The sequence below is a fragment of the Aplidium turbinatum genome, chromosome 4, assembly GCF_918807975.1.
Source record: "Aplidium turbinatum chromosome 4, kaAplTurb1.1, whole genome shotgun sequence".
Lineage (NCBI taxonomy): Eukaryota > Metazoa > Chordata > Ascidiacea > Aplousobranchia > Polyclinidae > Aplidium > Aplidium turbinatum.
Genome location: NC_137475.1, coordinates 37,453,077 through 37,480,014, shown reverse-complemented (window position 1 = coordinate 37,480,014; position 26,938 = coordinate 37,453,077). Strand labels below are relative to the sequence as shown.

General features: G+C 37.0%; 1 protein-coding gene across 1 annotated transcript in view; it reads right to left on the bottom strand.

Moving 5' to 3' along the window:
* The window catches only part of LOC145769132 (cadherin-23-like), a 77,219-nt gene extending 60,223 nt beyond the window's left edge, over positions 1 to 16,996 (bottom strand). Inside the window, exons 1-19 of the mRNA XM_082580725.1 lie at positions 16,975 to 16,996; positions 16,586 to 16,755; positions 15,063 to 15,113; positions 14,461 to 14,643; positions 12,875 to 12,999; positions 11,043 to 11,154; positions 10,446 to 10,599; positions 9,512 to 9,721; positions 8,749 to 8,909; positions 7,170 to 7,299; positions 6,724 to 6,895; positions 5,330 to 5,495; positions 4,371 to 4,488; positions 4,008 to 4,171; positions 3,221 to 3,326; positions 2,514 to 2,644; positions 1,922 to 2,096; positions 1,297 to 1,445; positions 111 to 288 (exon numbers count right to left, since the gene is read on the bottom strand). Coding sequence (XP_082436851.1) covers positions 111 to 288; positions 1,297 to 1,445; positions 1,922 to 2,096; positions 2,514 to 2,644; positions 3,221 to 3,326; positions 4,008 to 4,171; positions 4,371 to 4,488; positions 5,330 to 5,495; positions 6,724 to 6,895; positions 7,170 to 7,299; positions 8,749 to 8,909; positions 9,512 to 9,721; positions 10,446 to 10,599; positions 11,043 to 11,154; positions 12,875 to 12,999; positions 14,461 to 14,643; positions 15,063 to 15,113; positions 16,586 to 16,755; positions 16,975 to 16,996 — 2,677 coding nt within the window. The remainder of the gene's footprint in view (positions 1 to 110; positions 289 to 1,296; positions 1,446 to 1,921; positions 2,097 to 2,513; positions 2,645 to 3,220; positions 3,327 to 4,007; positions 4,172 to 4,370; positions 4,489 to 5,329; positions 5,496 to 6,723; positions 6,896 to 7,169; positions 7,300 to 8,748; positions 8,910 to 9,511; positions 9,722 to 10,445; positions 10,600 to 11,042; positions 11,155 to 12,874; positions 13,000 to 14,460; positions 14,644 to 15,062; positions 15,114 to 16,585; positions 16,756 to 16,974) is intronic.
* Between the last annotated feature and the right edge of the window lie 9,942 nt (positions 16,997 to 26,938).

Here is a 26,938-nt window from a genome sequence, read left to right as displayed (position 1 = left end):
TAGATCAAGAAACCTGTTTTTATAAATTTTAAAGGGTCAAAGATATTCCATATTTGCATTGTCGTTAGAAAGCTACATAATAACCACAAGATAGGACGACAACAACCCACCTTCAACATTGCCTTCTGTTATTGAATAAACAATTCTTCCGTTTCTCCCACTATCAGCATCACTGGCTGCAACAGGCCCCACAGTGGAGCCCACTGTATTTTCCATTACACGGAAACTGATGGAAGATCCTTGAAAGACTGGCGCATTGTCGTTCACATCAACTATGTTTATCACAATCTGAAAGGAGTGATGATGCTGAATGCTTACTGCAACTACAAAGATACTTAATAATTCACAAATAAAAATTGTTTAACCCCCTCTCTCACCAGATAAGAAATTCAGGACTTTGATACAAAATCTAGCAATAGTAACACTTTGTTGCAGATTTAAAAAAGTATGAGAAAATAACATTCTCAATGTTCTAAGCCTTCGGCACTAAGGAGAGTAGGGTGGCCAGTTCCTTTTTCTCGGCCGCCTTTCTTGCAGCAATTATGCCCACCCAATTTATCACACCCTAGGTAAAGGTGAGCGGTATTTTCAACAACCTAAGCCGGAGTCGAACCAGGTTTGTATAATTGGAAAGTTAACGCCCTGTCCGTTGCGCGATCCCACCGACAGATTGCAGATTAGTCAGAAATAAATCAAGTAATAATTTTTAGGAAAACACAGCTTCTTTCCAAATAATTATTCTGAGCAAGAACCAACTGAAAATAATTATTCTGAGCAAGAACCAATTTGAAAATAAGTATTCTGAGCAAGAACCAATTTGAAAATAATTATTCTGAGCAAGAATCATAGAACGCTCAGGTCTAGCTTAAAGTCGTCATTACATCAGGGAATTTTGACAGTTCGTCGTGCAAGGTTTGGTCTAAAATAAACTGTGTTTCTAGTCATTCAAGAATGGCGAACCATATTTACAGACAAGATATCACCATATCATGTAGTAACAACTGCGAAGCTGTGGTGCTGGTTCGCAAGACAGACACTTCTACACATTCTTGATATGCGAAAAAGTGCCTGTCCAGACAGAAGCGGATCAAGCAAGTAGTTTTAGGGGGGGGGGGGGGGGCTTTAACAAACCACAATGATTTGTAGATCTAGATTAATCTGATTTTTCAAATACACCGTGAATAAGATTAATTTTAATATTTTAGGGGAGGGAGGAATCGCCCCACTTCCTAAATCCGCTACTGTATCCAATTCGATGTTGCACATACAGTAAAGATAGTAATCGATTATATTCACTTGAGCAGTCGAACTCCGCTTTGGCATTCCCCTATCTTCCGCTGTTACTTCAAGTTCAATTTTCGGCCCGAGCTGTTCGTAATCTAAATTCCTTCTGTTTGTGACGTAGCCGGTGACGTCATGAATGTCAAAAACGTTTCCAGTATTTCCTACAAAACATGCAACGCAACCGAATAAAAATCGACAGAACACTTATATTCAAAAACTTCTTCATTCGTGCACATTTTTAGCAGATTTTAGAATAAAAATACTTTCAAGTTTTATGGTTTTTTTTTTTCGTTTAAAGCAAGACCAAAGGTAGCTTCAAACCATCCCTTTTGGCCATAAGAACTTCCAGCTTTAATCAGATGGTTATCACAAGGTTTTATTTTTTTGTATTTTCTATAGTTGTATTGCAAGCCAAAACAGGGATCTAGCTTAATCAGAATTGTATTTTTAACAAAAAATAAAACAAAAAATCATGTGAATTCGGCAGATGAAACTTGACTAACTAACGCCAACTATTGCCAATGTGCCGAAATTTATGCCAAAAAAAGATGAAGCATGGATGTCAACTTTCCCAAAAAAGCAAAAAAGCTATTGTGTGGAACTTTTCATATAAGCTGGCACCAAAATGTGGACTCACCATTGGTTATAAAATATCTAACAGCGCCATTGAAACCTTTGTCGTCGTCGGTGGCTGTCACGCGAAAATCGCGTAATCGCGTATTTTCGTCCACAGTTGCTTCGTAGACGGTCTTGTCGAAAGCAGGTGCATTGTCGTTCACGTCAATGACGCTTATTTGCAAAGACTGCGACACCTGGATGAACAAAAGTTATTTTTAAGATCAAAAGAAAATATGAAATGTGGTAGGCCTACAGAACTTCTCGCTATCAAAAGAAAAGAAAGAAAAATTAGTTTTTTCTTCTGGAAGTCTAATCAATGAATCACTTTGTGCAAGCAATACATGTCATTAATCTATCCTAAAGTTAATGAGTTTGTCTCATTAACTTTGACATATTAATGTTGCTACGACGCTTATTAAAAGCAAGTCAAGTTCGCTATCACAAGAAAACAAACCAATATAATTAAAAGAAAATTATCCTGGCGAATGACATGACACAAAGTTAAATCTAAAACGGTAGTTGCAAAATTCGGTTTTAAATTGATAAACTTTAAGTTTGAAACAGAACACATATCAAAGACAATGTTTTAGTGGTCTTAGCTCTTTGCTTACCGACAGAGAAGGGATTCCACCATCTTGAGCAGTGACGACAATTTCAAAAAGTGAAATATCTTCATAATCTGGTGACGTTCCCGGCTTCGTTGTGATGTCTCCAGTGAGCTCGCTCAGTTGAAATACTTTGTCTTGAAAGGATAAAATGAATTCGTTTATTCTCAAATTCAGACCACATCATCATCAGTCGTTATCTCCGCCTGCGGCAGATTGCGCATCAACATGGCTTATTTGCTTCCAAGAGTGGCGATTTTGAGCCGGCTCGCACAGTGTCGTCAAGTTGAGTCCGATCCATGATTGGATGTTGTCTTGCCATCGTTTTGGTTGTCTGCCACGTTTTCTTTTTCCTTCTACTTTGCCTTCTGTGCAAACTTTGCTGATTCCGAATTGCGATCTTTTAGTGTGGCCAAACAGTTTTAAAACTTTTGATTTTATTATTGCTGCAATTGGATGTAGTTTTGTCATAGTTAGAAGATCTTCTATTTTTGTGTGATCAAGTAACCTTTTGTTGGTCATGCTTCTCATGATGTGATTTTGGAAGGTAGTGAGTTGAAAGTCAGACCACAGCCAGGTTGAATTCTCAACTGATGTATCAAGCTGTAAATCGATTTGGAGGGATCCAGACAGCAAAATCCGTCATTTTGACATTGATCAGACGTTGAATCAATATAAAAATGACGGATTTGGCTGTTTGGGATGATTCTTACCGAAACGCTCTTGGCCGCTTGTGACGTAATAACTGACTTCGCCGTTTTTTCCCGAATCAAGATCGTCAGCACGAATGGATGAAACAAGCATGCCCCCGCCGATATTCTGAAATCGCCACATGATGAAGCGAACAATCATATAACACGTTCAGTCGTTCACCCATAAAAGAATCAGAATAATTAAATCACCTCACTCATACTTTTTCAAAGCTTATTTTCAGATATTTTTACAGTAATTTTATAACATAGAACAAAAGCTAAGAAAAGTAATAGGTTAGGCCAAAGTTTGCAATAGACTGCTGTGACTATGTTTCTAACATTTGATTTCTAAAATGCTGTCATTTACTTTGACAAGTTAATAGTTATAATAAGTGCTCTTTAGTTGAATATGAAGTTATAACACTGAAGATGAAGACAGAATAGTTTTCGAAACGTTTGTTTGCTGAACATGAGTTTGGTATCTACATTTTGAGCTCTTTATTTTTTGATTAAATTAACCAGGTGTTCCAACCATTTTGCTCCTATGTATATAATAGTTTGTAAGTTATGAGTAGTGTAACTAGAAAAGGGGTCGAAATGACGAATCACTGCTAAGTAAGATTATAATAGTTAAAATTACATACTTATTTGTAAGAAAATATCTAAAACCGTGTGAACACCATTAGAGGTCTAAAGGCATTGGCCCCGTAGGACTGCGGTGGCCCGCCCCGGCGGGATGTACAGGGGGGATAACAAGAGGCTGAAAAAATAACTTTAGGTTTTACAACTCTTTAAAAAATAGTTTTACCTCTCTCACAGTAACATTTGATATCTGTTCAAATGTCGGTGTATGATCATTCATATCCTCCACATTAATCTTAAGACTTGTACTCGTGAGCAAGAAACCGGAATCGATCGCGGTTATTGTCAGGTCAAAGGAGCCCCCTTCAATTGACTCATAGTCTAAAGGTTCTGAAATGGTACACAGAGCGTAAATTTCCTAGTGGCTTATTAAATATTTTATTTTAAGAATGACAATTTTCTAAAACTCAAAGACCAAACCATCATTTAAAATGTTAATATTTAAAATAAAAAACTACTTACAATATAGATCAGTAGTAGCCCAGCTATATCAGTTGACTACTAGTATAAATTGTAGCTCAGCAATTACCGTCTAAGTTTAGAAATCCTACTCCGTCTTCTGTATCTAGAGAGAAATGTCTGCTCATAGGCTTTCCCGACAAGGAATAAGAAATGAGATTATTCGGATAAGAATCAGCATCCGTTGCCTAAAGAAATCTTGTTAAAACGTAACATTTTCTCATGGGAAGAAATCTTATTGTAATTTATCTTAGTCCCACAAACAAAAATAATGACAAAAATATCAAAACATAAAACTGAATAGCAAATTTGCTGAACTTTGTTAAGCTGATGTTTGATTGCGGTGTCTGCGAAGGATATTACGATCACGACTGTAGAACTGGAGTCAAAAATGCTCGACCCTGGTTCCTTAATTTTGAAAGGTCAAAGGACCAACTCCAACTTCGCGATTCCGACTCAACAGCCTTAATTATGAGTGGACTTGTCTAATAACTTAAAGTAACTAAACCACCGTGTGCAGTAATAAGCTCATGGACTGATGGACATCACACATACAAAATTCTCATAAATTGCCTTTATTATCATTTTAGTGTGTGGTGGTAGCTTGCTAAGTGGATCGAGTGCCGCCCCTGGGTCGGTAACTGCGATGTTCGATACCCTGTAGGGTCATACCAAAGACTTGTAACGTAAACATGACACCAAATTTGGTCCATGCGCCGCATTCAGCAATGAAAGAATAGATGCATCGGCAAAGATGCGATGGACACCAGCTCAGTGGCCGAGTGGTTACCGTCGTCGGCTCTAGTGCTGGTGGGTCTGGGATCGATTCCAAGTCGGGTCGCACCAAAGAAAAAAGGATACCGAGTGTGTGCTTTTTACATAACTCAGTGAGGATAAATCGGGTAATAATGTGGCGACATCGCAACTCTGATACGATACTAAACATGAGCCTTGTCGCGAAACGACCTTAGCAGTTGTAGAGCGACACCTTATAACAATACCATTATTATAATCGTTGCTATACATTACCTTGATGGTGGCAATACGTTTTTGTGTAGTATTTTCACGGACAAATACGTCTGAAAGTTTATTGGAAAAAATCGGTGAGTTGTCATTCTCATCCATGACGTTGAAGGTTACCAAAGATCTTGCTTTGAGAGGAGATGGCCCAGAATCCTTCGCAGTAATAACGTATCTAAACATAGTCAAAACGCAAAATCAAGTTCTGAAACTAGAAAGAGACAAAATTATCGTTGTATGGTACTTTTAATGCAATCAGTATAACATATATTTAACCATATTGATAGCATATACTATTATAAATAAATCAAATCAATAATAACTGTGAGAACACACGAAACCGTGGTCATGTCGTCTTTAGGAAAATTAGAATTGATTTAGGTCGCTCTGCTTTGACTTTTTGCTTGGCATTGAGCACTTTTTGTAGTACTGTATTAATAGTTTTCATTGTTTTACTATTATAAATACATATGATTTTATTATTCATTGTATGATAATATCTACAAACTACAATGTTATTAGGATACAGATTGATCATTGGAATGCTCACAAACAGTGGCGTACGCAGGATTTTCTCAAGGGGGGGGCCATTGAGAGTAGCGTAGCCAAGAATTTTGAAAGGGAGGGTTTCGACGACCGGCGGGCGAAGCCCGACGGCATTTTCGCCTAAAACGACACCCAGCGGCGGGGGGTCTGGGGGCCCTCCCCCAGAAAATTTTGAAAAATTACTTTGAATTTGGTGCATTCTGAGAGCATTTTCAACAAAAATGTGGGTATAAATATTCCTGTAAAATGGTGCTGTCAGGTGGCATAGCAAAAGGATAAGATCATGTTTTCTTCGGCATTTTTTGGAAATAAAGCTAAGTCTCTGTGTTTTCTTGTTGTTAATTCCTGGCTGAGATGTTTGGTATTGGCAAAACTCGCTCTTTTAATGCAGTTTTGTTTAAAATTAGGCAAGTTTTTTTTAGACTGAAACCATCATTCCCAAGCATAAAGAGACTGAAAGCATCATTCTCAATATCGTGACGTCACACGCGTGCCAAAGTGGGGTTGTAACCCCCAACGCCCAACCCCCCCCCCCCTTGGCTATGCCACTGGCCATTGATATCCCTAGTTTAGACTTTATCCATTTCTCTCTCACTAATCACTATAATAGGCTTACAGAACACTATGCTACATTGGCATACCTGGGGTGGGGTATAGGTGGATTGGGCTATGTATTTCGTATTGGCTTAGTCTATAAAACAACATTGTTACAGTAATTGCTTTGACAGAGCAATGCAAAACATATTAAATGCCTTAATCTACGTCGTTAACTACTAAAACATTTTTAAGGGGGGGGGGGGGGGGGGGGCCATGGCCCAATGGCCCCCCCCTGCGTACGCCACTGCTCACAAACGTACTGTTTCAGTCTGCTTTCTTCATAATCCAGTTTCCTCAGAAGTCTGATGTCGCCACTGTTCTTGTTGATTTCAATCTCTCCTCTACTGTTTTCAACAGAATAAGTGATCCTTCCAAATCTCCCAGCATCGGCATCTTCAGCAAGAACACGGAGAACAGGGGTATCTAGAGAAACTGTAAAAGACAAGTGTTCGAATGACCAGGTTCACATAAAATACTTGTTTGCTCAAAAGTTAAAGTGGGCTTGTCATGAGGTCTAGACAGTGGCGGACCCAAGAAGGGGCGATTGGCCCTCCTAAAATACAGAGAGATAACTTTATTTACGGTGGATTTGCAAAGTTGGATTAATGTAGGCCTGCGCTTCATTGTGTTTTGTTGGAATCCCCCCTCCCCCTTAAGGCTACTTTCTGGATCAGGACCTGGGTCTAGTTCTACTTGTTCTACTTACTGCTTTCCGAAACGTTCACTTGGTAGTGTACTTGGTTGAAAATTGGACTGTTGTCGTTTTCGTTCAGAATGTCTATTCTGACGTCACAGGAAGTGAATTGTCTCGGGTTGTTTGTCTCATTCGCAAATATCTGAATACGAAATCAACCCAGTGAGTGATTTTTAACAAAAAATGAAAGTTTCTACTGTAAAATCAACATCACACGACCGTAGTCCGTACATTAGTAGCTCAAGTGTAAAAAAACGTTCTAAGTCGATAGATATCAAGGAACGTTTGCTCAAGGACAAAAACACAAAACAAGCTAAATAGTGGAAAATAAACAAATAATTACAAGAACGAGTAGGCTACTTTTAAGAGACAAAAGCTATCCAAAGTACACGAAAGATACTTTTAAGTACAGTAGGTTCTACGTCTTCGAATGTATTTTAAACAAGTGTTATGATTTTTGAGTTTTTGTTGTGCAATGAGGTGCCTGCATTGTTCTGTTCTGGATCATCAGGTCCCAAACTGTGCGCCACGATGGTCTAGGACAGGGGTCACCAAACTTTTTTCTCTGAGGGCCGGATTGCTACGAGATTAAAACAGCTGCGGGCCGGATGCAAATTGTGAAAAGATACAACTATTTAGAATCTCCATTGACTTGAATCGAGCACAATATATAAGAAAGTCAGCGGTGGAATAGCAAAGTTGTGACGAAAATCGAAAGGTTGCTGGAAAAGTGATCTCCTGCGGTGATACACTACAGGGCATCTTGCTCTTGAAAAAACATTACATCTTTTCACATTCGGCCTAAGCTGTCCCCATTTGTGGTGGCCTAATGATAAAAACAGAAAACCAACATGTAGACTGCCTGGTGGTGCTGCCGTGTAGCTCAACAGCAACGTCAGTCCTTTACAAAAAGTTTAGTAACTTTTTTCCTTAACAGTTGTAGTTTTCGCAGCAAGTGGCGGACCAGATGAAATCAGTTCGCGGGCCGGTTCCGGCCCGCGGGCCGTAGTTTGGTGACCCCTGGTCTAGGATGCTGTGAGAAATTATTATCAAGCAAGGATTTCTTCAGTGCAGTGAAATGAAAGTAGAGAGTTGTCTTGACGCTTCAGATGAGATAATGGTTTTCAAGAGTGATGATCAATAAGCCAATGAAAATTTAGTTAATTTTATGTTACTCTAATTTAATTAAGTTACTTTCTTTAAATTAATTATATTAATTTAATGTTACCTTAACTACTGCATTTGAGATATATTTGTATAACTATACATTATAGTATACTATAGATTCTATTTGAATAAGAACTTCTGATGATCCGTATAGGTGAAACAGGCTGTTAAGGATTCAGATAGTAATAACTATATTTGATGTATAACTATAGATTAATTTCTGCTACAGTGAAGGATTTATTATCACCAACAAAAAGTATAAAAAAAATAATTTTTTCTACCTAGGTTCACTGTTAGTATTTACAGAGTATGCTTGCTGAAACCCAGGCAGCAAAATCTGTCAAAATTTTTACATTGATTCAGAAGTCTGCAGACGTCGAATCAACGTAAAAATCACGGATTTTGCTGTCTGAGAAGTTGTTACCTTTAACACCCGTTTACGGTTTTTCTCAAAGTCTAGAGCTTTCGTTAGTATTATTGTGACGTTTGCCTGACGTCGGAAAGTGACTGGGCTGACAGTGATGAACTTGTTGTTGCGCCAGTCCACAGACATCGTCACGTCACTATTGGCATCTTGGTCGCGATCTGAAAAAAAAAAAAAACTCTGTAGGATGGTAGCTTAGGATTGAATGATTGTTGGAATTTTCATTCTCGCATTGAGAAAGCTTCTTTAGAAGCTTAATTCTGGTAGTTTCGCATGCTTATAGAGGCTTTGAACCACTGACGCAGGCTCGGTCACCGAGTTTTACGTAGTGAAGCTTTCGCTTGTTATTGTCGGTAAATTCACCAAGTGCCACTGAATGAAAAGCTATCCTTGAAGTGGGATATTTAATCGCACAGCCCGAGAATTAAACCATGTTAACGTGGTCTTGCAGTTTCTTCGTGTAAAACCGATCCCTTAGCGCTTATCAGATTGAGCTATTGGGGCGGACATGCATTCATACGTCGCTGGTTGAAAAAATTACAGTAATTAGCTTCATTCCCCAACTTTAAAGTTTATTTTTTAATATTAGTCATTTACCAGCAGATAGTTTATCCTACTTATTTTTGTTCTGAAGTTTTTAGGTATCGACATGATTTAACTTTTTGTGAATTGTACGACATATGCCCTTCTTCTCAAGTTTGGTTTTCATGTCAAAACAATTGCGAAAATAGGTTTTCCTCGCTGGACATTTGCATAGCCTTACCTGACACAGGTATTGTGATAGGCAAGGAAGTCCCCACAGGAGTGTTTTCCGATAATGCTAAACGATAAAATTTGCGCTCAAACACAGGTCGTTCGTCGTTCAAGTCGTTGATCCAGATTCTAAAGCTTATCTCACTGAATGCTCCACCTTCTGAGCCTTTAGTAGATAGCTCCGTTGCACGAACTGTGAGTTGATAGAATCCTTGAAAACCTGTTGAAAACAGCAAAAAGGTCATTGGGTTACGAAAGGTGTTTTGATAAGTTGACATGTTACACTTAGCGGCCGGATCAGAGATAGATGGAGGTTAGAAGTCACATATAGCGAAAAAGACGTTTATAATCGACAATTTAGTACAAATTTTCCATTTTGACGCCAAATATAAACAACATTGAGCCAAGTTTTGCATTTAAGATATGGATTTTTCCTGTTGGCCCAAGACAACTACGCCCTCAGTTTCAACTTGCTATGATAAAAATTAAAGTAATCGAAGATAAAAAGTTAAGTTTGACGTGTATGCTAATTACAAAAATTGCTGTAAAAGTGTTTTATATATGATCAAAATAAGCATAGATATTTTTGGGATTTTTTTCTAAGAGATTCATTACTATAAACATCATAAATTATGCAAACAGAGGGTTGTAGCCTATGTTAGCCAATAACTTTCCATTTCAAGGATAAATTATATATTGAATTTTTGTACAAAAAGAACAAAATGACCTGAACAAAGAAATGTATAAATTGATAAAGTCATTAGTGATTTTATAGCATCTGACTAACCAATTACTTTTGTCCTCGTCAGAAAATCAATTGAGTAACATTTAAAATCACATTTTAAAAGGATAAAAGCTTACGCAGGGATGTTGTTTTTGAGTGAGTTGGTTTTTCAAAAACGTTGAAAAGACTTAAAACAAGATCAAATATGACATAAATTTACCAGCTGCGTCTCGATCAATACGATGAGCAACCCTGATCAGCCCAGTGGAAAGCGCAAACTTTCCTTCCTCGTTCCCCGACACAAACGAAAAACTAATGTCGTTCGGTTGCCCTCTGTCGCCATCTATCGCTTTTAAAGTCAAAACAACTGTTCTCTGTAAAATAAATTAATTTATTAATTTATATGCTTACGCTAAATGAAGAAAAATAACGCTGTTTGTTTGGTTGTAAACAACAACCACTGTAGTAAATTTATAGTAACTACAAGCAGTGATATTACTAAAATAAAGTTCTAAACAGGCATCTTGTGAGGGGTATGCAATAGGTTGTAGTGGTACCACTGGATAATAAACTGAAGTCGACTATCAAAAATATTATCTTCCAATTGTTAATTTTTATGATGCTTAGGGCAAAAGTTAAGTTGTAAATAAAACAGATTAGAAGATATATCATAAAGATTTGGCCTTTGTACTGGCGGGTTGGACAGATAAAGACGCAATCTTTTGTTGAAAAATGTGATTTGGTATCTGTGCAAAACGATCAAAGCTTTGCAGGCTTTTCGTATTATTAGCTAAAGTCCTAAACAGTGATGACTTACCAAAGGTGTGTTTTCATCTATACGTCTATCATAAGGCAGTTCTTGAAACACTGGTCTTGAGTCTTGAACGTCTTCTAACTTAATTGTCACAACGACTGATGATGATAAAGAACTACGAAAAAATACAATATTAGAAATACTGTATAATAAATTTATTCGCTTAGCATTTACCATATTGCAATAGTCAGCAAGCTATGTTTGATGTATAAGTATTAAAAAATCATATAGTCTGCCATTTTGCAATTGCTGTTTAAAAAAAAAAACTCATGCAGAGTTGCCATTTATGCACAATGAAACGCGAAATTTATAGCAATTCTCTCTACTCGGAAACTCCCGCAAAGTGGTCCAAAGCCTGTTTATTCTTGCAGGCTTCACCCTTCAGTTCCATTGGCAACATAGCATTGGATCAACAGGGATTTCAAGCGAGAGACTTTTATTTACATTGGGACTGGTGCATGGTAGAGACCGTGGTTGGTGTTTTTATTCTTTGTAGAGATCGTGATTAATTATTCAAAACATATGAAGGGAATTATGAAAATGTCCCATCGATCTGTACGTTGAAGGGAACGGAAAATTTTGAAATCACAATATCACTTAAAAGTGCTTTCAGTGGAGAATATCACTCAACCTGCACTTCTGCCTCCAAGCTTGCTGCCTTAAAGGGTGTTAATGAATGCAGGTTAATTAGCAACAAGAATGAGAAATAAAAAGACAAATTCTCTCATACTGCTTCAGTGCGTTTGCTGTTAAATTTTATCAGTTGTGAAAATAATTCAGCAAGGCGATCATGGCATTCGACGATGATTAGTTTCGCGTTTATGATAACGATAAAACTTGCACAAGATTACAAAAAGAAAAAGATTCAACAGAGTCTCCTCATTGGTTGACAGCCTTGCCAAAACAGGCAATGGCGTATAAAAGTTTTGTTAATAGCACTTGTATTTGCAACATAGTAAAAGATTTATGGACGTTTTGCCAACTTTAGACCACGTCGCCACAACCACAACAACAGTTTCTCTTCAAATGACCGTATTTCTATGTAAATCTATGTCGAAACGATGTAGGTAATATTTGAAAGAAGCACACAAGCATTTCATAGGCGTGACCCGTTCAACAATTACACAAAACCCAGACAACAAATTCGTCATTTTTACATTAATTCAACGTCTGCATTGATTCAACGTCTGCAATTAACGGATTTTGTAGGTTTGGATTGCCCTGAAAGGGGGGAACGCAGTTAAATAATTAGAGTTAATTTACGCCCATCATTAAATCTACTTTTACATTGTTTCAAAAAAGTATACTTGGAATATCACGTAAATATTTGCTAGTTTTGCAGCGCATCTCAAAGGATGTATGTTACCTCACAGTTTACGCCTATGAGGCTACAACCGTGGTCTTGAATGTACGTTGTTTTGGAATTGCTTGGCATGAAATTGAAACACGACTGTTCGTTATTTATGTTTTATAAATCAGGCTAAGCAATGAACGTGACCTTGCTAAGTTTTCCAGTCAACAATACAGTCCAGTATCAGACAACAAAATCCGGAATTTTTGCGTTGATTCAACGTCTGCAACTGTAAAATTGAAGGATTTTGCTATCTAGGTGTTACATTGCTTAAACGTCTGTGGAATTCAAAAGTTTGAAGACGTTGAATCTATGCAAAAAAATTGAATTGCTGGCTGAGTTAGTACCATATACCTTTTACATTGGGCTCAAATGCTTTAATATGTTGATATTGCAAATCAAAAGCAGTGATGCAATTTTATTTTTTGGAATGACCATGAGTCAAGCAGATTCATCACAATGAAAACGAAGCTTAGAGTCATACCTGGTGGGATGTCGGTCGCGGGCTGCCACAATAAGTCGATAGATTGGGTTTTTTTCGTAATCGATATTCTCCCGCAAAAATATGATTCCGGTTCTGAAATCAATTTGAAATGGCGTCGGTCCATCCTGGAAAGCGAAACATGCATTGAAACCTGACCAAAGCCGTCAAATGATTTCCTGCTCAAACATTCATCAAAGATGCCAACTCACCATCACTGCACATCAAATGCACAGCTCTCCTGAAAGGGCATTCGCGATATTATGAAAATTGCAACATTCTGTGTGTTTTTTTATTGCAGCTGTAAGTTATTATCTTGTAGGATGGTTCAGATGAACAACATTTGAAAATGATCTTTATTTTCTGAGTTTTAGTTGTTTACATTCACTAGAGGAAGTATTGCTTCGGTATTAACTTTTATAATAAGATCTCGACCCAGTGCAACCGTTATGGCATCACTTGGTTTCTATATATTACAATGTTTTGTCATTTGTCTAGGCCCTATGTTCTGTTGACGATCTTTCTTTTAACAATGACCAATGAGACAGACCACCTGAGAGTGGAATTTCTTTTACTTTCTTCGACAAGGAATGATTAATAAACCCACCCTAGGGACAAGAGTTGCACTGAAATGACTTTTCGAAAGCTGTCAAATCAATGTCTGTTTTTAAATATCACCAGCTGTAAAATTTAAAATTACAGACATTGTACTTGTCTAATTAGCTTGCATTTGGTGTAGGTGAGCTTTTCAAAGACATTTTAGGCTTCTTGATTTACGTAAAAATTTGAAGCAATTTTTAATTTTATGGACAGAAGGCCGCATTGGTACGGACACCTGCAACGTATGAAAGAAGTCGCGCGTGGCCGAAAAAAATTCAGTCCTTTGGCGTCCATGAGAATAACCCTCGAGGATGTCCAAAGATGCGTTGGCTAGACAATGTCCGGGAAGATCTGTGGTTTGAAGACCTCGTTTCGGTCGATCCTCAGCACCGGTTGGCATGGAGAAATGCCACCAGACAAAAGTAAACATTCATTGGGATCCAACCCTCGCGATACGGGGACTAAGAGACGTTAAATCGTAGATTAGAATTTTTCAACTTTGTTTGAGCCACGGAACACTTTATGCATTAAAACAGACTAGCGGAACACCAAACAAAATTTTATAATGATGTAATAAAATAAAAAAGACAACAGCTGTTTATTCACGTTCAGTTTTAGTCAGTGCGATATCTGGGGCTGTTTGGATGAGCAAAAACTGATATTCGGGCAGGAATTACAGAAAGACAAATGCGAAGCTCTTGTGATTTTGATTTTCGACCGGTGTTTTATAAAACTAATAAATTTTTTTAGGAATATTGACTATCTTTCGTGGAACACTAGTGTTCAACGGAACACCGGCTGAAAATCACTTGTATAGGTAGATAGATCAATACATTGTACCCTCTGTGAGTACTGTGTTTTGCGGTTTTACCAGTCTTATGGTTGAGTTAAAAATGTAGCAAATTTTCTGTCCCTTCAAAAAAATTATGAATGAGTAGCGTGATGTCAGGTTAATAACGCTGTGCTACACTTTACCACAATGTACGTACCTCTTCCACAATGCTGTAAGTCACCTTTCCCCCGAGTCCAGTGTCGGGATCTGTCGCAGAAACTCGGAAAACTTCGGTGTCAAGTGGAACATTTTCAGGTATCGTGACTTCATATCGGATTTGGTCGAACATTGGCTGATTGTCGTTGACGTCCAAAATAGTAATATCAACGTTACCCACGACCTGCAAAAATTAGTTCAAGCTGAAAGCCGGTAAGACTTCTCGAATTTCAAGGCATTATATTAGTATATTATATAAGTTTTCTCTAGACTTCTTCAGAAGATGTAGCTTACGTGCAATTTTTCACAGAGCTGTTTGTAAAAATGACCTCATCAAAGTAGATGTGATTTTCTTCAATCTTACTACTGTATCACAAATAATATCACAGAACATTTTTCAATTGAATCAAATTTGATAAAGTCAACCTTGAAACCGGCCTATAAGATAAGATAGTGCGATCCACGGAAGCCAAATCTGGCCCAAATATACTTTTTTAAAGTTACGTTTGAACCAGACCCAAACAGATCTGAAAAGCCTGACAAAAGTTGCAACTCTGTTATAAAGAAAAAACAGCAATAAATCAAATTGCAAAGTCTAGTTACCTCATGTATTCCATCGGAAACAATAAACTGAGCAAAGTATCTGCTTTGTACCTGCAATGTATTTCTAGAATTATAAACAGAAGCAATTCTCATTTTTCAACAGCTACCAGCTGGTGGAGAAATTGATATTGCGTTTTGTTTTATAAAGTATATTTAAAAGCATAGTTCTCGACATTAAAACTCTGAGTAGAAAGATTTCAGACCATTTTTGAACAAAAACCTACTACTAGAAGAAACAAAGCTTCTTTTTAAAACATTTTTTACAATACTGGGTAAATAATTTAAAGTTGAAAGTTTTGCTGTTTAAAATTTTTTCGTGTCGCTTGTTTACACAATACACATGTTACCTAATTTTCCCTTTCAAAATACGAACGGTTGTAGAAAAAGATTGTTGTGACCTTGTTTTGCAGAAAAAGAACTTTCTTGTGTTTGGGTTAGTTTCTAATAATCTATAGCATTAAATTATATAAACTGCAGTTCAAAATTGACAGCATGAGTGCCTTGGGACAGATGGCACATAACCAGAACAAATAGTCAGCTACATCTCAAATCCATTTCGACATTAATCACGTACTTGAGTCAAAGTGGGATTGAAAAGATTTAAAATGAAATCATGGAGATAAGATAAGTGGGTAGATTAACAGCTTTACTTTAGGTGACACAGAACAACCACATTGGATGTAAATGTGTTGTCTACAGCAGGGGTCGGCAACCACTGGGCCGCGGCCCGGTGCCGGTCTATGAGGGGTTTATCACCGGGTTGCGCAAAACCAAGGCCAAATTGCTCCAAATAGTGCAAAATTTTTTGATCAACCGGGCTAGTGCAAACATAGTAGTTTTAGTTTTAACGATGAATAAACGTTTGCTACCAAAAATACTTGAACCTAAACAAATAAGAACTTCACGAAGTTTCCTTCAAAAACACCAAAACAACAGAAAACAAGACAAAATTACGAAGTAGGCTGGCTGATTACCATAATCCCAAGGTGGGAGCAGCTTATTGCTGTAAAACAAGCCCAGGGCTTTGCCGGAAGCAGCCTTAAGATCGCAATAAGTCCATATATGTGCAATTGTGAATGCACGCACCAAATGTGCTTTATTGAAGGCAGGTCCGCAAAATAATGCCTGCCTCAAACCGGTCCGTAGTGCGAAAACGTTGTCGATCCCTGGCCTACAGGACAGCTCTATTTTCTTCATCTGACAATGCAAGTTTCCTAATACGTCACGTCAGTGAACTACGTTTACACAAAAATTTTGTCACTGAGAAACTTTAATCTAAAACAAAACAAGACCAAGACAGAGGAATGGTACAATAAAATTAAACAAAGCATAGCCAAACAACACAACGCAGGATTGATTGAGCAATGAGAATTACAGTATAATAATATTGTAAGTTCAATTCTATTGTGTTGCTTTTGCCTTGCTTTGCTTGTCTTTGATACAAGAAAGCAAACTCTCACCAGCAATTGTAAAACAAAACAGTATTAGTTAGGCTACAAATTAATTTTGCTACTGACACCTACCTCTCTATCAAAAGACTTCCTTAACTTTACAATTCCGGTTCTAGAGTCAACAGTGAAAAAGCTTGTGTCCGAATCTCCTTTGATGCTGAAGGTTAGGTCGTCACCATCAGGGTCGGACGCCCTTAATCCCACAATCTCGTGGGGTTCAAAGGCTGTACGAGGTCTCGACCCTACACAATTACATCAGTGGCCTAACAATGTGCGTTTCAGTTTACTGCTTTCAAAGATATAAATACGAAGGTTTAGTTGTGTTCATATCAGGGCTTTGGAGCCGGAGCTGGAGCATGGAGTCCCGGAGCCGTGCATTTTTAACGGAGCTGGAGCCGGAGCTCTACGTAAAATTTAAGTGGAGCTGGAGCAGGAGCTGGAGCCAGTTGTTTGAAAAATACCTCCGGCTCCGATGTATTTCATAAAATGCTAGCCTACTACTATTGGCTGAATTCACATAATTTAACAGCAACCCCTCACAAAATTAAGAAATTATTTGCGAAATTAGACGTCGAATTAACGAATATGTTTTGAAATGTGGTTCCGCACGATTTTTGATGAAAGTACCTTATTCCTAGAGTTGTGCCATTTTTTAGCAACAGTTTACTGCAGGCAATTTTAAGCTTTAGAAATTAAATTGATATATCGTCATTATTTTAATGAAAGCACTTTTCGGAGCCTGGAGATGGAGCCGGAGCAGTGGTATCAATAAGCTCCGGAGCAGGAGCTGGAGCTAATTTACGATAAAAGAGAGCTCCGGAGCTGGAGCTGGAGCAATTCAATATTTACGCCTGCTCCAAAGCCCTGGTTCATATTAATCAAGTCAAACTAAATCGATGGCTGCACGATATCTAATCCAGACCACTTCCACTGATTCAAGAGTGGTAAAAGACCAAACTGTATTGGCTTTTGAAAGGGTAAAGAAAGGGTTGTTTGTGCAACGGAAAAAAACTGTAGCCTAGGCCTACTACACTATACTTAAAAACAACATAATTATGAAAAAATATATTATTTTTACACGTTTTGAAAATATAAGTTAAATAATTGCAAGTTTCAAGAAATGGGGTATGGGTAGATCCAGTAATTTAAAAGGCTTAATAGGCCTACTGTATCACCATTTCAAAGACCAAAACAGAATTTGTGTTTAATACAGAAAGGGTCTGTGGGCTTTCACGTGGTTGCGATTTTACTTGGTGTCAAAGCAAAAGAAAACCGTTGTTCAAAAATGTTGAAAGTAAAAGTTTCGATAGAGAAAATCATCATTATCATTATCCTCAGGGCCTTCATTAGCAGGATCTGGCTTTGAAATGATGAGTTACAACGCCCAATACCAACGAAGAAAAAACGTTTCGTTGCAGCAATTCTATTTCTGACTATCCAGATTAAAGTCCAATTTTTCATTTAGACAAGAACTGAACAAGCTGCAACCTTGGAAATGAGTTGTTTTTTTTTCAAATGGAATTTTTATCAAAAAGATGTCTTCCGTGACACAGTGCAATGTCTATCATCACAAGAGATAAAGAAAAAGGACAAAGTGGAATGAATTTAATTGGTCGTCTTATCTTAATTGAAACCAATCAGGAAGTGTGAAAGTTCCAGGCAGCATATCAGTCGTTTTTTTACATTGATTCAACGTCTGCACACGTTCAATTAATGCAAAAACGACCGATTTGTTGTCTGGGGCGGGTGCTTTTGTATTGACTGTTCTCCATATTCACGCTTGACTAATTTCAGAACGTGCTCCAATGACACGTTAGGTTAACGTCTTATAACGTTTAATTTTGGTACATACGTGAAACAACATTATGAATTGCAAAAAAATGAAGACATCTAATATCATTTTTTCCAACAAAATTATATTGGATAAGTTTATATTTCGAAGCAGATACCGAGTATAATTAATCAAACAATCACTTCTGGGAATTCAATGCGATCCATTCCGAATTTTACTAAAATTTGCAAATACTTGTATACCCCACTTCACTGGCTACTGTTTTCTAACTAGAGTTTTTTGAGAAATATTTGATAAAATAACTCTTTTTAACAGTCGTTTTTCACTTCAAGTACAAAACGTTAAAAAAAGCGCAAAAAAAATTAACAAGTTATGTTCGTCCATTTTACACCTGTGACGAAAGCTGTACTTCCTTCGCTGGTAAGAGGTTGAAATAATAAAATAGTAAAGAAGTGACGCAAAAATATTAAAACCCTCAACAAATACATCGTTTTAAGACAATTAATTCATCAGAATTCTCTTTCTTAACTCAAAAACACGTTAACATAAAACAAACAATATCAATACAGTTTGGTTTGCACCAGATGAACGTATATCATGGTATTTATCTAAATGCCTGGTGAACAGCCTCATTCAATTTTTTCAAACAGATTATAAAATTAGCTTTAGCAAGTTAAAATACGGCAAACGACAAACATAATTCTACAAAACAACGTTTATCAGGAAGTTTCTACGAACTGAAATACCAAGACTTCGTTTAAGTATTGATCTGAATCTGATTGACTGAATCTTTATCATTGGACTGGGAAAGCTTCTTGCAGAGCTTAATCCTGGCAATTTCGCATACTTGTAGGCTACACTGTAGCCTACAGGCTTTGAATCACTGACGCAAGCCCGGTGACCGAGATTGACAGAGGGAAGTTTCTGATTGTTGAAGTCTTGTTGCCGGGAATTATTCCATCCATTAGAAGCCGCTGAATGGAGAGCAGTCCTTAACGTGCCTTGTTCAAGTGCACACCTCCAGAGTCGAACCAGCGCCGCTCGGTCTTGAAGCTTCTTCGTTCCAGAAGTCACGCGCTAACCAACTCAGCTATCTGCTTAGTGGGAAATACGCCTACATTAGACTTGATTTCCTAAAAGTAATAAAATGGATTCTAAATTAGTCTATTCTAAATTAACGTACTCACCCACTAGTTCATTTTCATACATTTGCCAAATTCTGTCATTTTTGAAGGTAGGAGGCTGATTTGTGACGGCTTTGGATTCCGCCAATAATGAACAAACAAAAACAAAAGTATATTCAAGAAAATCCATTGCTAGTTTGTTTATAACTTTCTTGCTGGCAACGCTAGACTACTTGCTTTTGCTGAACACCGCAGCTCAAGTCTACTTCACAGTGTTTGTCACCATCTGTTGGTTGGTAGGATTTACTTACAGTAGTCGGCTCAATATTGTAGTCTGAGGATTAATCAGAACTGACGCGTTTTGTGGATGGTCCAGTCTTGAAAAATCTAATGTCTAACTTCTGTGTTTTATAATCCAATTTACCAAAACTCGGAAATTGTTTACTTTTATCCTACTACGTGACAGACTCCACTAAAAAAATATCACAAAAATCTCATTGTCCAATGTAAAAATTCGTGCTAGTTTTATCGTAATCCTCAGGTAGGACAAAGAAGTAGTCCTTATTTTTTAAAGACTGTTTGCGCTCACCCTAATGGCGAACCACACCAACGACTTTCGCTTATAAATAATTTACTTTGTCCATAGAAGACTATTTCTTTTGCTCTTTTATAGATCAGCGGGTGTTTTTTTTCCAGCAATGATTATGACGCGGCAGGGGAAAAAAGTAACCGAATGCTTGCACTGCGATAAGCGTGTTTTCTGATAGAGCTTCACAGCACCAGAGTTGCCATATGGAATTAACTCTGCACACAAAACTAACAAAATGGCTTCAAGCTTTCTTTCATTGCCTTTACAAAAGTAGACTTTCAAACAATAAAATATATTCCCTGCGTTTCAGTAATAATTACAACCAAACATAAACAAAAGATTTAGAAAGAATAGAAATTGCAAGCATTTTTTTTGTGTAGACGTGCAGCACAAATAAGTCAATTTCGCTTTTTCGTTTCTGACTTCGCAAATTTGGAATGCGTATTCAGCGAAGCTTGAAATAAGTTTGGACAGTTTTCCAATATTTTGGTCTGCCCAACAGTTTTGAATAACGTCTTTCCTACCATTTTTTATCAAGTCAGTTTGACTACGATAATCAAAAATCTATAAGACTGCATCAAACAAAGCCCCTCAAGTTAATTACGTCATTTATTTTTTGATAAATCACGCTTCGGCGGACTTGGGTGTATTAACCAATTGAATGCACAATACTGTGTTTTGTCTCCGAAAGTTATGAAATAAATTCTCCGGGGAAAAATAAAAGTTTCTAAACAGAGTAACATAAAATAATCTTTTAATCGCATTCAGAGAAACATAGCTAACTGGCAGAAAAGCCATTTTTCCAACCGCTGAGTCTATTTTAACTGCTGGTTTAACATAAACAAAAGACACAAACAAACATATTATATTTTTTCTAAAAAGAAAACACTACTGCAATTAAATGTCTGGCTTTGACAAAGAATATGTTTCCCTTTTTATTCAAAGTTAGAGTTGGACATCAACCTACAGTAGACTGTTTTGTTGATTCATGGGTTGATTTTATTTTTCTTCAACCTGTGGTCATTCTAAAGCCAGATAAAGCTGTTCGAGGCAAAACTACTTCAAACTGGTTTGTTTTGACACTAATTTGTCACACCTTAGTTTTACTTTGTTTGTTTTAAAGGCATACGCAGTAGCGTTGACGGGGGGTCCAAGGGAGACTTTTGAACCCAAAATGACGACACCCAAATCCATATCTTGCGTTACAAGCAAATGCGATTTCAAGTACGTTAGCTTTTCATATTCTTTTAAATTGTCTTTAAATTAAGGTTAAACTTTTAATTTGTATGTTAATTAACTTACCCAAAACCTCCAGTTATCGAGTTTTGGGTTAAGTTGACGGATGGATTCGAAACTATGATAAACTAAGATTTAAAAAGCTTGGTAAACTTGAAACTGCTGAATCTTCCCGTTGAATTTACAAGAGCACAACCTATTGTTTGGCTGTTTATATGTTGAGTTAGACTCAGGGCCGTGTGAGCACCATCTTACCCCTCGCCTTGAAATCCAATAGTGAAGGGAGGAGATGCTATGTATAGTGATGGCTCTTAAAATAGGGCAAGAAAGCATTAGGTTATAGCTGCAAACGCAAACTCTTTTAATCTAGTGAAAAAATTTGCATAACAACTCTAAGATTTTAAAAATAGTAAATAAGATAACAATGCAGTAATGGAGCAGGGGAGAAGTTGAGGAAGATGCGAAAGAACCAGACTTTTAATACTGTAAAACAAAATTTATAAGGTAAATGGACAATGCAAAACTTAATGTTCAAAAAAGTGAAGTTGGAAAGAGGGTGTGGGAGCCTTGCCCACCCCCTGAGAAATTTTTATCAAATAACTTGTTTTAATCCTTATTTAGGCATTTTGACGCAATAGTGTTTTTGTTTTCAGATGCACACGTCGTATGTGACCACAGGTCGTTTTGTATGTAATCAAATTCATCAAATTAAAATTGCATTTGTGTGTTTGGTTGAAACTTATGTCACCTTACCATTTCAAAAAAATATTCAAAAACCGAAATATTCAATTCACGACCACAGAAGGATTTCACTGATGTATTTCTTAAAATTTGTGTAGACTGCTGTAGTGTAGCCTTTCAACAGGCTAGAACTTTGAAAATCTATCTGAGGTGTTCCTACCTTTGCTTCACTCATAGTGTTTTAAGGGAACATTTCACTGTATAGCCTAATCTCCATTAACACTGAAATTTATTAATATATTTGTAAATTAATGAGGTTGTTTTTATTTGAGTAAGCAGTGTTTACTTCGAAGTATTGCATTACTTCGTTAGTTTTTTGTGGAACGCGAAAGCTTTTCACTCCCTTAATTTTACTTCTAAAAACATGTAGGCTATGCCAAAGGTAGCTATGGTTAGGTCAAAAAAATGTGATCGAGCGAGCAAAGCGAGAAAGAAAATTTAAAAAATACTGAAAAATTAAAATTACATATTAAATGTTACATGTAAAATTACAAGCTGAAAAACACTGCACGTAGTAAATATGCGTGTGCCCCTAGACGGAGGTGGGCCCCCAGCCAGGGGTTAGGGAAGCAGTAAATACGGCCTTGCATGATTTAAGCTATTGATTGTCAAACTTTTGAAGCGGCTTTTTTTCAAACTGTCAAAAAACATTAAACGTACCAAAATGAATGGGCGTCCAAAAGTCTTGCCCCTCGGCTGAAGGCCGCATGAGGTGGTTAACAAGGCCCTGGTTAGACTCACCAAACACATTGGCAAACAGACAATCGCTGTATGTTTTATTCAAATTTCACAAATTACTACACTCGTATTCCAATGATTTTATGTTATTTAACTGTTTAATGCCGTACTTCAATAGTCTTGATTGTTGTGTGTTGCACAGACTGAATGGATTAAAGTTTATAATAATTAAAAAAAATCAACTTTGAAGTTTGTGAAATGTGATTGCATTACGTGATGTACAAAATTGTCCAACTGCTGAAATCATTTTTTGTTCAATTTTTGTTTTAAAGCTAATTGGAACAACGTCATTTCAACTTTGCTGCAACGTTTTTTGCAAAGAGAGCGGTAGTAATATAAACTTACAATTGCCATGACCTCAGCAAATCGTAATTACAAAAACCTTACGTGGTGTTGTTGCTCCCTCAAACTGATTGTCTTTGAATTCTATTTCTTTAGTATGTCACTGCAAACCAATTTTGTGAGCTCGTTTTGTAAACAAAGTTTGACTTGCATTGTTCTGTCAACATAAAAATGACAAAAACCATATCTAACCTGTAGGAAATTACTTCTTATGTCTAGTCAATCAGTGCTTTCCTTTTATTGCAAAGCCTCTAAACTATAAATATGACTAAAACTAATTCCTACTTGTTCGTTCTTACAGTGATATTCTTGGTTTGGTGTTTTTGAAGCCATGATGTAATGGTAACCTAGACAGCAAAATCTGCCATTTTCACAACATCTGCAACGTTGAATCAACATAAAAATGACAAATTTTGCTGTTTGGAAACTTATTACAAAGCTGTGGCATAAAACTGTATCCTTAAGTTGGCAAATGCAACAGCTATTTAACACGCGTTAAGCCAATAACACAGCATAAGTGTCAAGGGAGATGATGTTTTTCGAAATGAAAAGAGTGCAACTGCTCACAGATGACATTTTTGTTGCATTGAAACAACGTGAATACTCTCAGCAACTAAAACAAGCGTTACTCCAGTCAGGCGATGAGATGTTTTCTACATTAATTCAACGTTTTCTTTAAATCAATGCAATTAAGGTGTTAAACTTGAGTCAACAAATCTATGCGATTGCATGATCCCACCGAGACAACTAACCAGCCATTTTTACATTGATTTAACGTCTGCAGACATTGAATCAATGTAAAAAGCAACTGGTTTGTTGTCTGGGATATGTTTTGCAAGGTTGAAAATCTAGAGCTTGATTACTTATTTTTTGTTTTTGTTAAAACGCATTCCCTGACACATTGTACCGTTTTAAGGTCCTTATATTCTTTATAAACTGTTTACTGTGTCAAATGAAAACTGATAATTCTCAGACAACAAATCAATCGTTTTTACATTTATTTAACGTCTGCAGACGGTAAATCAATTTAAAAAACGGTTGATTTGCTGAGTGGGAACAATAAAGTGGCTTGTATTTTGGACGCCGCAAGAGATAACACTTTTTCTCAACAGCTTATTTTAATTTTTATTTATACTTTTGTGGCTATTACTGGCAGTTCCAAGCAATAATTAATTTGTTGAGATTTACAAGAAAAGTAGAGACAATTCCATCACAAATCTGGGGACTGAATTTCATAAAACGTAAGAAAAACATGTTCCAACAGGTTGTGGAGTTTACCACATTGCCTCTTTTAAAAAGTATTCGATTGCTTACCATTCCGCTAGATGTCACCCATGTGTCCAAATTCAGTGAGAGCATAAAGCTGTTCAATGGTTTTGGTTTTTGATCGGTGAATGTACCCCTAAGAAGTAGGTTGGTTTACTTTAAGGATAAATCTTTAAAAAAAGTTTAAATTTCTTCTTTATGTTTTCAAATAGTTTTCAAATAACAAAAATTTTGCTTTGTTGTTAGATGGCGAACTAGAGAGGGGGCCACGGTTGTTACAAGTTCGAAAGATGTAGATTAGTAAAATGTTTTGTTATTACAACTTTATGTAAGGAAACTATTCTCATTACACTGTGTTCATTTTTTACATTACGCAAGAAAGGTTTAAAGAGCTATGGTTTTAACCCCGGTCTAATTCGGGTCCTAGAATAATGGTCACGTCACAAGTGGAAATATTTCTTCTAGAACCAGTGACGTAGCCAGAAAAAAATAGGAGCAAATATTTGATGAGTTCAAGGGAACTGCAAAGTGTTTATTTTAAGATACCGCCACTTGATGTAGAAGCCTATAGACATAAAAACTTATAAGGGTTGATTAGTGGGCAAAGTAAGCTGCAAGTTTTTGCAAATTAAAATTGGCTGTTCAATTCAGACGCACAGTCCATATAAAAAGAATTATGGAAAAGCATGCAAACTAAATTAGGTACCGCTACCACATTTCAGAACGCCGATATTACGTTGAAAGCGCAGAAAAAAATTCGCCTGGTGAAACCCATCAACATTTTTGATAAAAACCATCCAAATATGCAACAAACGGAAGATGGCTTAAAACTATTCCCTGACCCTGTTAATATAAAATCGACTTTCTGACAGATTCAGAAAGTAATTTTAAAGATAAAGCACAAACAATTTATTACATGATCAGAAAATGACATCATCATGATTAAAAGTCTATTCGTCGCCTCCCATCACCAGCCATATTCGCAACAACTCGATTGATCTTCTCTTCACAGATCCTTTCGTGATGGCAATGAAGCACACACAAATCTGAGAGGCGACCGGAAGTCATTGTGGAGCGTAGCCAGGTCTTGACCCTCTTCATGCATAAAAAAGACCTTTCTGCAGACAGTTGTTGCTGGCAAGGCCAGGATGACTTGGATTGCACTGTGCACGCTTGGATAATCTTTAGCACTCAAAAGAAGATCTTGTAAACTGTCTTGGTTGACTTGAGAAGTCAGAGAACACCTTCCGAGAATTACTTTGCTGTCAAGGTTATCCAAAGAATACAAATGCTCAATCTCATGTATCTATAATCACATGCGGTAAATTTTATCACATGACCCTGGAAAAGCATACAAACTCGTCAAAATGTCTTGAAGTCCGAAGCTTCAAAAACATCTTAAAGTCACTTGCCCCAAACGCAGCAAAGAAAACTTTTAAGATATAACCTTGAATTAATTGAAAAGACATAAACTAGCAATCTAACCCTAAATATAATTGTTTCTCTTGACATATAATTACATTTTAAGTCAAAATCGCAAGTTCCAAGAGTTAGGGCCGATAGTGAAATGACACCACGGGCAAAACGCTGGAATGTGACTTAAAAATACTTTGTTCATTTGTTTTTACAAAATTTATTGGTGTCTTTCTGTGTGTCTAAAACAAGTTCTGGGGGTGTTAATAGCCAGATGTCTTGGAAAACGATATAATTTTCTACAAATTTTATTATATCTTTAACAAAATGCTGAACTTCGGAATCCAAACTTTGGAAATTTGGGGAAGGGGCATGGCCCCTTTCGCCCTCTGGCTATGCCTATGTCTAGAACAGAAGTCCTCATTCGAAAAAAATGGCAATAAGAAGTTTGTCACTAAGCTTACACCAGCATAACCTATGTATTAGATTTTTTTAAATTCAAATACGGTAAACTTGCAGATGCAAGGACAAAACGAGGATTCTCAATATCTTGTCGGTTACTCAGCAAACATTTGACTGTGTTGGTCCTTTTGCAACCACACATCTCTGGGAGTTGAAATTCGTTATTATTGTACAGCAACCATGAAAGTTAGAATTCAGCTCAATCATTCAGGTCACTTCAACAATAGAAAACTTCGCCCTGTAAACCTCGGTGATCGGGACTGCGTTAGTGGTTCCAAGCCTCTTGGCCACAACCCACAAGTATGTGAAACAGCCAGGATTAAGCTTTCAAAGAAGCTTTTTCTGCGAGAATAGCCTAAAATTTTCTACAATCATTCACACGGTGGAAAAATTATTATTAGAATACTTTTAAAACAAACAACATCTGAAACGTAGAAATAACAAACTAGTTCGAAGGGATTTGTTAATCTCCAGGCAACATTTAATTGGAATTTTTCTTTCGTTTTAGATAGAATTGTTTAAATCTCAGGGCAGGTGATGGAAAGCCAGGATATTGTAGCTTCGTCCAGTTCTGCTGTACCATGCATTTTATTTGGTGTCTTGTAAACAGGACAGTAGCAATAATAAAGATAACATTCTGATAAAAACTACAGCAGCTTCATGAATAAATTTTGTCGTAGCTATAAGCAAATAGATGCCATCACGAAAACGCTTAGCCTACT